Raw genomic sequence first — 11,442 nt, 5'->3', positions numbered from 1 at the left:
ATGAGTCTTTGGCTGAGTATCAATCTGCACAAATGTGAGAGGAAACTACCCTGTTCTAAAAAAGAACTACCAAAGAGCAATAGGCAGAACAATTCTTGGTACTCACACAGAACTAGGAATATTTTATCTTCCCACCAGTGAGAGTAGAAGTGTTCTAGTGAGCAGCAAAAAAACTATTTGAGGACATAATGGTCGACATTTTCCAAAATTTAATGAAAACTATAAACCTACAGAGCCAAGAGCTCAATAAACCCCCGAGCTAAAGAAACAAAAGAAAATCATGCCAAGGCACACCATAATCAGATGCTAAAAAGCAATGATTAAGAGAAAAATCTTAAAACCGGTCAAAGAAAGAAGACACATTATGAAGAATAACAGAGAATAATAGCAGACTTCGTGGCAGAAACTACACAAACCAGAAGAAAATGGATCAATATCTTTAAAGTATTCAAAAAAAACCTCTCAACCTAGAATTTTTTAACCCAGCAAAATTATCTCTCAAAGATAAATCTGGTTTGGTAGGACAAACCAAAACAAAGATTTTGTAGCAGCAGATTTGGACTATAAGAAATGTTAAATGAAGTTTACTAGGCCAAAGAAAAATGATACCAATGGAAATTTGAACCTACACCAAAAAATGAAGAGCACTAGGAATGGTAAACATGTGGCTAAATATAAAAGATATTTTCTCATTTTTAAATCTCTTTTAAAATATCTGACTTTTAAAACAAAAATGTTTTGTGAGGTTTACTTCATGTAGAAGTAAAATTTGTGACAACAAAAGCACAAAGGATAGGGGATAGAAATATAAAATCTATGTTTCTTTACTATATGTGAAGTAGTATAATATATTTGTAGGTAGACTATGATGAGCTAAGGGTGTACATTATAAACCTTAATGCAACCACTAAAAAATTATTTGAAGGTAAACTATTGTAAACCCCAGAGCAACCACTAAAAAAAAAATAGATACAGTTAACAAGCCAAGAGATAAAATGGAATTATTTAAAATACAAAAAAACAGCCACACAAACAACTCAATCCAAAAGAAGGCAGAAGAGTAAAAATAGGAACAAAGAACAGATGAGATAGATAATTATAAAAGCAAGAAGACAGTAGAGTTAAACTCAACCATCTATATAATTGCATTAAATGGAAATGGTCTAAATATCTGAATTAAAAGGCAGGGATTGTCAGATTGGATTAAAAATGAAGACTACCCTATGTGCTATCTACAAGAAATCCACTTTAAATGTAAAGACACAGGCAGGTTAAAGTGAAAAGATGGAAAAAGAGATACCATGTAAATGTTAGTAATTTTTTTTAAAAAGCTAGAGAGGCACATAAAAGGTAGATTTCAGAATAAGGAATATTATCAGGGATAAAAAGAGACATTTCATAATGAAATGAGAAATAGACATATACATAATTTCAGTTGGAGACTTCAACATTCTCCTTCAGTAACTGTTAGAATGGACAGAAAATCAGTAAGAGCTTAGATTACTTGAATAACACTATCAACTGACTTGACCTGTCATCTAAAGGACACTCCAACAACACGGTATATGTATTCTCTTCAAATGCACATGGAATCTTATTTAAAACAGACCAAATTTTGGAACATGAAATAAGTTGTAATAATCTTAACAGGATTAAAGTCATGTTCATAGGATGTTCTCTGATCACAAGGGAATTAAACTTGAAATCAGTAACAGAAAGATATTTTGAATATATCCCAAACATTTGGGAATCAACAAATTTTGAAATAATCCATAAAATAAAGATAGATCACAAGATAAAGAGAAAATATTCTGACTTGAATGAAAACAATACAATATATCAAAAATTATAGATGTGGCTAAAGCCATACTTAGAAGGAAATTCATACCATTAAAATGTTTCTACTAACAAAGAAGAAAGGTCTATCTCAAATCAGTGATTTAGACTTCTACCTTAAGAAACTAGAACAAGAAAAAACAAATGAAACCCAAAGCAAGAATAAGAAAATAAATAATGATAAAGATAGAAAACAATGAAATAGAAAACAGAAATAATAGAGAAAAATCAATGAAATCGAAAGCTGGTCCCTTGAAAAGATCAAACAAATTAATAAATTTCTGGTTAGATGGTCTAGGAAATAAAAAAGAGAAGACACAAATCACCAAAATCAGGAATAAGAGAAGGCAGCTGATACCCAATGTAAGGTTGAAAAAAATTAAAGACAAATTTTATAAGACCTAAATTTATTCCCTAAATATATGGAGAGATATACTATGGTGATGGGTCAAAAGACTCACTATTGTTAAAATGTCAGTCTCCCCAAATAGATCTACAGATTCAATGCAATGTCAATCAAATCCCCAGCAGGTTCTTTAACAGAAACTGATAACTGATTCTAAAATTTATATAAAAAGGCAAAGGAATTAGAGTAGCCAAAGCAATTTTGAAAAAGAGTACAAAGTTGGAGGACCTGATTTCAAGACTTAGTATAAATTTACAATAGTCAAGACAATGTGGTTTGAGTAAGGATAGATATGTAGATTAATGAACATAATAAAATCCATAAATAGACACACACATATATGGGTCAATTAATTTTCAACAAAGTTACCAAGAAAAATTCAATGGAGAAAGAATAGTCTGTTCAACAAATGGTCCCAGAACAACTGAATATTCATATGCAAAAAAAAAAGATAAAAGAAAAAAGAAAAGCTTGATCTTTTCCTCATACCACACACACAAAAAGATAGTACAGACAGTGCCTAATCCTGAAGCTTAATGAGAAAGCAGATTATTTCAGGAGCAGAACTGAGCACATAATGGCCAGATACTCCAGATTGTTTGGGATTTGGCAAATTAAGTCAAAAAAGCACTTATGATGATGTACTTTCACTGTTCTGTTGCCGAAACAAAATGGAAAGTGACATCAGTGCCAATACAATTAATCAAAGTTATTTTAAATTCATGTAGGCACCTGACTCCATAATATGTTAAATTATCCATTAGAAAACAAATGACATGGCAAATGAAAAAATTAGATGTTCAGAATCTAAACATCTGGCCAACCAAAAAACACAGAGCCATATACACAAAATAACAGGATGAAAAGGGCCTTCAAATTTATCCCAATTCAACCACATCATTTCAGAGATGAGGAAAAAGCAGCTCAGGAAGCTGTAACTTGTTTGTTGTTGTTGTTTTTAATCACACAAAGGGGAAAGAACCAAGGTATCATCATTGATTTTAGAGTATGCAGGGATTAGACAACCTTCTTCCATTCTTAGAAGAAATAATTATGCTTGGGACCTGTTTTCCTTTTCCGGGTTTTGACATCGACAATCACAGCCCTGTTTTTCTCAGTAAAGTGCTTCAAGATGATCACATTATGTGGTTCATTGGCGTTATCCATATAAACACAGCGGGTCCCCACACAGAGAACCTGGAAATTGAAAAAGAGAGACAGAAAAGGCAACTCAAATAGCACATAGAGACAGGAAAGAGCACTTATACTCAAGCCCAGTTCCTTCTGCTTGTGCTCCTGACTTCAACAAGCACTCAAGGAAAGGATTCTTCTCATCTCCTGACATAGGCCTGGCATAGAATTTGTTTACGTGCTTATTGGATGAAGAAGCCATTATTTCACAGTCTTTTTTGTCCCAACCAACTGAGAGACATGTAGATCAGAAATGAGATCAAGATTAACGCCGAAGTGAAAAACAATTATACTTTGAAGTGCTTCGTAATTTAATATATTAGTTACCTATTATTCAAAGCCATCTACTGGCTAACGAAATGAATCAAATGGCTAAATTGTTAAAAATGCAAGTTGAACAAATCCCATAATCTTGAAAATGTACAAATATTATAAAAGCAAATTATGTAACTGAGGAGAAAAAAATTCCAAGATATATGTGATGAAGATCGAAAGAGGTGGCCGGGCCTTCAGAGTGATGTACCTGGGGGAAGCCGACCAGCACGAGCAAGGTGAAGATGTTGGTGTGCTTCAGCTGGAAAGGCAACTGCTTGATGCAGTGGTCTGTGAAGGTGGCAATGACGTCACGCCACAACGGGGCACTGTTCAGTGACCGCAGGATCTCAGCCATGGAGCATGCCCAGTCCAAACCCACCCGGCTGGAAGGCAAGAGCTCCATTAGGTGGCAGTGCACAGGCTCTAAACTCAACTCATCAGAGCTTGCTCCACTCCAAGGCAGACCCAGAAGCATGCCAAAGAGCCATTCATTAATTAGTTTTAAAACTACCAGAATGATGCTTTTCATATAATGGCAAGTGGGAAAAAAACCATGATCTGTTACTTATATATTCAGTCCATAGCTATGTTTTTAAAAATCTCTATAAAAAGTTACACACATATGTGTGCTTGTGTATATTCACATCAGAAAAAAACTTGGAAGGAAATATATGAAAACAGCATCAGATGTGTTAATATGGTGCAAGCCAGGGTGATTTTTCTGTTTTCCAAATTTGGTATTGTGATTGTTACTTTTATAATGAAAACAGACCTATTTTCTTCAACCACAAAGCCTACACTTATTGCTCTCAAGAAAAAACAAACCAGACTATGTGTCATTAGAGAGTTAAATCAGCAGACAGTATCCAGACTGCACAGCTGTTTTAATGTGGGTTTTAAGCATAGTTGTAATGTCTGTTGACAGATTTGCTAATAAAACTAATTCTATTCTTACAAAAGATTCCCAGGCAACAGCACTGAAGCACACTGAAATTAATCAAAGCCAGACCACTGACTTAAAGAAAGGAACACCATGGTAGGGTAGAATGGGGGTGGCTACCTGTCCAGACATACAGCTCCCAGGCTAAAGAGCAGGTGGGTGGTCTTCCAGCCATCTGGCACAATGGAATTGTCCCCTGCTGCAAACAAGTTGTGTTTGGCTGAGAGGACCTTGATCACTGCAGCATCTACCTCTGCTGGTAAAAGGCGGAGGATTAACTGGCCAAGAAGACCCAACGTGAGATGGTAGGTTTCATTCAGGTGGCCTGCGTTTGAGATGACAACCTGAAACATGAGTGGGAGGACATGCTCCAGGTCTATCAGGGGGACTGTGAGATCCTGCCAAGAGAGGGAGAAAAATCTCTTCAATACAAAATCCATGTAACTATACCAACTAAATACTTTATCCCTTTTATGTATTATTTACAACGGGCCTAGTGCCAAAGGAATTACACAGTGTCTTTCATTAATGGTTTATGTACAATCATAAAATAAACATTCTCAGGTATTATCTTACAATCTTACTTCTAATTTATAACCGTACTCTCAGGCATACACACAGATGACTGCTATTAATAGTTGGTTTCAGTATGTGGCTTACAAAAAAATTTTTTTTCTATGCATAACACCACTCCTCTCTTAAAAAGAAAATGTCATTTTTCTCTTACCGACTTTAAGGGTGGTAACATGGCTGCTAGTAATCCCAAAATCCTCTTCTGGGAACACTCAGCAAACACCTGCTCGGGGTTTGGAGTAACTACCTCTTCCTCAATGGGCTTCTGAGATGACGCTTCTGAATTTTCGGTATCTGAGTTGCAAAACACCAAACTTTCAGATTTTGCCAGCTTCTACTTATGTTTGAAGAGGCAAGTAAACCACTGTACTGTCCCTGTGCTGCTACAGAATAAAGCTGGGACTTTAAAAACCTATTGCTCAACATGTCTTGCTCTAGGGGCCTACTCTGATCACCCTATTTAAATGTAGAGAGCCTGCCCTCTCATCTTTCCCAGCTGCTCTGCACACCCCAAAACCCTGACCCTACTCTTTTGTGCTCACAATATTTAACTACATTTAATATACCATGTCATTACTATTTATTGTCTATTGTCTGTCTTCCCGTCTAGTTTTTTGCTTTTTTCAGTGATATATCAAAAGCACCTAGAAATGGTTCTGGAGCATGGCAGGTACTCGATAAATACTTGATGAATGAATAAACTATACAGGAACCAGGATGTTGATCCTCAGTGGAATCAGACTAGAGTGGACTTGATTGACCTTGATTGACATAGAGTATCAGACTGTTTTCTGGAACTTAGAATCGTACACACTGCAGAGATGAGCATCAGCCCTTTCTGAGAGCTGACCCCACAGACAGAGGAGGATGCCAGGTACTCACTCTTGCCTCCATTACAAAGCAGGCCTCCCCAGGCTGTCCTAAGGAGGAGGCTGAGTCTCTTTAGCCCACAGCACCGTCATCTCTCAGCTCATCAATCCTTCTACAATGCAACTCTGACCTTGCCGCTCCTATTCCAGGCAAGCATCTGAAGCTCTCTGCAGCAGAGCACCTCTCCAGTTTTACCTTTCAGTGTTCTGCTCCATCCCTACACACTTGCCACAGAGGCCTTCTCCCTGTATTCGTATGGGGGTTTCCCGTTCTGGGGCCTTTGTTTGCATTGTTCTTTCTACCCCAAACACCTTTTCCACAGCAGATCCTAGCACTTTCAGGGTCCCCTTCAGCCCTTCCTTTATAAGGCTTTATATGAATACAACCTGTTCCAGTTAAATATCAGTCACTGTTAACACTACGTACACCTCTCTTCTGGACAAAAATCACATTCCATCTCAAATTAGTTACCTTTGCCTTAAACTCCCCAAACTATAAGCTCCACAAGGGCAGGAGCTGTGCTATCTGTTTGACTTAATTCTTGTTTCATTTTCAGGGTTTAGCACAGTGCTTGGCACATAGAAGGCATTTAGTAAATTAGGGAATAATAAGGTAGGAAAGCAGGTAAAGTGAAGGAAAGATGACTTTCAAAGTGTCATCAGTGCCTTCTGATACTGAACTGAGAAACCATGTACCCTTAGTTTGCTGGCCAATTTTAAATTGTGCAACAACAGATCAGGGATGGGTATATGTGCATTTTAAGATTAAAGAGATCAAGCAAATGGTCAGATAGTCTTTACCTGGAAGTCCTGTAGGTGTGCTAGCATCTGCAGACAAGTCTGAAATTTGAGACTGGCATGAAGGATCCTCCATTAATAACACACTTCCATCTGCCTTATTTTTCTGCTTGCGATCCAAGTGTCTGACTTCCTTATAAGAAATTCTTTTTCCCTAGAAACAAAATGCAAGTGTAAAAGAATTAAGGTTTGTTATTACTAAAGTTTACTCATTAATACTATAATACAACTTTTTAAATCATTAGCCAATCTGTCTTCACAGACTAAAATATTTTAGAATTCCATTAGAATATGTCCCTCATTTCCAATGATAAATCTATACTCCAAGACAGTAATCATTGCATCACATCCCCCAAACATCTTCCAAATGTTCTTTTGTCAGAACCTGGAGTCGCAGAAGCAGTGGCTCCATTATAAATCTCTAATATGTTTTATTTAGCTTTCAGAAGCCAAGTATGGAAAACTCTTCTCTTGGGGGGGCGGGGCGGGAAACAGTAGAGATTTCATTCTAACACACTAAGCAGAATTACACTTTTGAGAATTCTATTTTGGCAAGGAGACTTATTTAGGGGGCCTCACTGGAGCTGTGAGGGTTTTCTGGGATCAGGAGTGAGCTGCCCAGACTGGCAGGGTGACAGCCCTCGGCTTCCATTTCCTCAGGAGTCACACAGGCTTATACATGGAAAGTAGGTCACACAGGAAGTCTTCTGTGCATGGTGGGGGCACCCCAGCTCCAAGAGGTCTGGGAAGATCAGGAAGTTTTGGATCCAAAGGTGGAGTTTTGTACACCACCAACCCTTGTGAGAAGGTCCTGACATCTCCCAGTGACAGTTGGCTTATCCTCCCCTCTCTGGATACTGCAGCCTCAGCATTAATCCTACCCTCAACCTCCAAGAAAAAAAGTGGTTATTAGGTTGTCCTAAGAGGGGATCAAGACTGGGAGAGCCACTTGTTAAAAATGTACCCTCTAAAAAGACCTCTGGTACCATACTCTCTGTACCATGTGGCCCTTTGTGAAAACAATGTAATTCTAAAGTTCTGACTAATCACTTTAGTCTTGATTTTCTTTCCTGTCACTACAGGACTCCAAGAACCAATATGTCACCCAAGGGGGATTCAATACTGGCCTGAGGCCATTGTAGACAAAATCTCCTAGATGATACCTCTGGCTAAGGTTTGTTTCTTGGTTGTTTAAAACAAAAAGTATCTCTAGTTACTGGAGGGAAAGAAGGAAGATACTGAGATTGGCTAGAAACATGTGGGAGTTCAAAAACAAATGATTTGTACTCAGGGCCCAAATGGGATAGGGTCTTTGACGGGGCCATTATAATGGGGACATTCAGGTTCTGTTATGGGGACAGGGCTGGAAAGTGCAGCTTTGCTAGAAGATAAAGAGACTGAGTCAGAGCCCAGATACCCTGGGTGTACCTAGATGTTGATGAGAAGGGGCACCAAAGGGTGGAGACACCTCAGGGGAAAATTAATGCCCTGGGAGCTCTTTGGAAAAAGGCTGATTCCAGTCCCCAGGCAAAGAAAGCCCAAAATAAGCACGAAATATCTTTTTGTATCAAAAATAAAGGAAGTGCTCAAAGAATAATGAAAACATCAAAAGGACACAAAAGCCAGCTGGAAGGAGATTTCACTGGCCGAATATGGGACAATTTGAGGATCAAAATAAATAATGAAAAGTAACAGATTTCAATCTATTGAATAAAAAAATATTTTACTGAATAGATTCTGATATGAATAATGAATAAGTAGGTAAATAGGGAGCACAGTTCTCATGGGTGGCATAGTATATGGTGCTGAGAGCTCACAGGAAGATTCCCAGGCTCAAAGGTCAAGACTGCTGATTTCTCCTGTCTCTGCTGATAATGTTCTCTCTGCTTCACCATAATATGTGGATGGTTAAAATGCTGCCTGGAGAGGGGTTTTATGCTTAAAAATGTTGAAAACTGAGAGACAAGTCCAAAGATTGTTATGAAACCTGTCTTGTGTTGGCTCTCTGGCTAAATGAAGCTAACAGAATTTTCAAGTTTTTGCCAGCCCTCTGCTTTTATATTCCTCTAAATGACAACGAGATCTGGGTGAGCTATAACCACCATGTGGGGGATCCTGAACTGGTTAACATGACAGAGACAGAGGACAGAGACATTAGCAGCTCCTGAGGCAAAGTCAGGGGCATTATCAGCATCAACTCCAGCTTTGGAACCAGCATCACAGAAGCTATGCTGTGCTCTCTCACAAAACTATCTTTAATGTCACTATCACAGGTGACATCTGGATCCAGAAAGGTTTTTCTTCTACTTATACAAGTTTATGGAAACTACTTTCTCTACTTGGTAAATACTAGCACTGTCACCTATTTCTTGGCTGAATATAAAAACAGCTTCATATATACAGTGTTTACCATAGGCCAGAAACTAACCTCCTTAGGTGCATAACCTTGTTCAATTCTTATAAAAACCACCAGGAGGAAGGCAACAGGAGTAGTTAGCTCTGATATGAAACTTACTTGAACACTGCTTTAAGCACTTTACAGACATTAATTTAATGTGTGTAATGTATGTACATCCTCACAAAAACTTTATGGAACAGGTGTTATTATCATTCCATTTTACAGATGAGAAAACTGGAGTGAAGAGACTGTCATAATGTGCCCAAGGTCTGACAGAGTGCAGATCTGAACCCAGGCAATCTGGGTCGACAATCTGTGCCCTTAATCTCTCTGCTCTGCTCCCTCCTATGAATGGCTCTCTCTGAGTTCAACCTGTGATACTGCATAATAAAGAATTGTTACTTACATTGTAGTGCACAAAAGGGCCCAAATCTGACAGCTCCTCAGCACCCTGGACAGCTTCCTTCTCTAGCTGCTCCTCTGATGTTCGAGTGGGCACAGTGACTGGTGGGGCCTGATTTTCTGGAGTAGAGTCACCTTCTGGCAATATACCAAGAAGAGCCAGAGCTTTAAGACCTACGTGGAAAGCAAAAGCAGAATGGCTATTTATTTGTTTGTTTGTTTATTTCTTTATTTACAGCAGAAAAGAAAAGCTTTATTAGAAGAGAAAGTACACTTCCAGACATGGAAGTGGGCTGGAGCAAGAGAAGCATGGCTCAAAGGCCAAAAATTTTATAACAAGGGCTATTTCTTGTAAATGCCGGAAATCACTTTGCTACTATATGAAATAGATAGCTGTGTTCTCCACAAATCAAACCAAGGAGTACCCAAAACAAACCTCCCTGGCTATCCAGATCTGTTCAGCTCCTGATTTTGGACACCAGAACTTTGGATAGCAAGGGATACCTGTACTTTATTGGCAACAGAAAGCAAAAGATACAGTAGGGTTGTCTATTTAGAAAATCATAAACATTAACATTTTATAGAAGCCCAACACAACTAGATTTCTAAATTCTCACTGGCAAATAGGTAACAAAATAGCTCTGAAGCACTGGTACCTAATACAGTTCTGATTTCCCCGATGTTTACTAGAATGAGGAGTCCATTATTCTAAAAGGAACTTAAATGTCTCAGAAGTTTAACAATCATGTTATTTTCTCCTTAACAGCCCCCTTGGTAAAGTCAAAATCATCTAGAAATTTTATTGGTCAAACTATTTTTGTTATAAATCGCTCTCATCTAGAATATGTTTGTGTGGAAGTAGATTTGCACTCCAGGTTAAAAAAAGGCTGAATTCTTTTGGCAAAGTTAAGTCTGATAGATTCGAAGACAAATACTTCATCCACAGATATCAAGAGTCTTAATTATTAATTTTTTAAATCTTCATGTAAACATTTGAGAGAAACTAAATGCTACCTTAACAACATTTCTGTCAAATGCCTTTGGGAATGTAAAAGAAAATTCCACACCAGGATGAGCACCTCTTGTGGAAAGCTGGATGTTGTAGCCTCTAAACTGAGCATAATACTTCTGTTGAGGCTTTTCTTTCATAAGCAGCTGAGGGTTACTTTGGTTTCCATGTGTGAGGAACAATTACCTTTTCCCTGGTGAGCTTTCATGAGGCAGCCCCCAACAAGCTGCATGCACTGGCTCCGCAGGGTGGTGGCACTGCTGTGAGTCTGGGGATCCAGCTTTTCACCATCTACTTCCTCTGAGCTGGCCAAGTGGGCACTATAGAGAGCCAAGGCAGCAAAGAGCAGCCAGGAATAGTTGTGGATGTAGGGCTGGATGAGCCTTTGTCGGTCGCTGATCCGGATGGTCACCATTGGGTGGGCCGTAATACTGTGGGTAGGCAAATGGCTGCAAGGCAAGACATTTTTAAGGTTGACATATCTTTGTGTGGCTCCAAAAAAGAGAACAGGGCCTCAGGGGAACACATGAATGGTCACAACTGGGCATTCATTACTCTAAGGCTACGGTTTTTGAAAAGTTAAAGATAAGTTAGGGGTCCTCGCCCTGAAAAGTGAACACACTTAAACATTGTACATATCATTTTAGAATTTCACAACCCCCAGAAGACTGTCTATGAAAACCAGAAGATATAAGAATTCCTTAC

At 38.5% G+C, this 11,442-nt stretch overlaps 1 protein-coding gene across 1 annotated transcript in view; it reads right to left on the bottom strand.

The window, feature by feature from the left end:
- The window catches only part of ZZEF1 (zinc finger ZZ-type and EF-hand domain containing 1), a 108,254-nt gene that overhangs the window by 22,956 nt on the left and 73,856 nt on the right, over nucleotides 1-11,442 (bottom strand). The window contains exons 36-42 of the mRNA XM_011360058.2: nucleotides 10,924-11,186; nucleotides 9,733-9,902; nucleotides 6,932-7,082; nucleotides 5,416-5,555; nucleotides 4,809-5,086; nucleotides 3,957-4,131; nucleotides 3,307-3,439 (exon numbers count right to left, since the gene is read on the bottom strand). Coding sequence (XP_011358360.1) covers nucleotides 3,307-3,439; nucleotides 3,957-4,131; nucleotides 4,809-5,086; nucleotides 5,416-5,555; nucleotides 6,932-7,082; nucleotides 9,733-9,902; nucleotides 10,924-11,186 — 1,310 coding nt within the window. The remainder of the gene's footprint in view (nucleotides 1-3,306; nucleotides 3,440-3,956; nucleotides 4,132-4,808; nucleotides 5,087-5,415; nucleotides 5,556-6,931; nucleotides 7,083-9,732; nucleotides 9,903-10,923; nucleotides 11,187-11,442) is intronic.

The sequence above is a fragment of the Pteropus vampyrus genome, unplaced genomic scaffold (genome assembly GCF_000151845.1).
Source record: "Pteropus vampyrus isolate Shadow unplaced genomic scaffold, Pvam_2.0 Scaffold50, whole genome shotgun sequence".
In the NCBI taxonomy this organism is placed as follows: domain Eukaryota; kingdom Metazoa; phylum Chordata; class Mammalia; order Chiroptera; family Pteropodidae; genus Pteropus; species Pteropus vampyrus.
The sequence above is the reverse complement of the archived record's forward strand: the minus strand, read 5'-3'. Positions and strand labels throughout refer to the sequence as shown.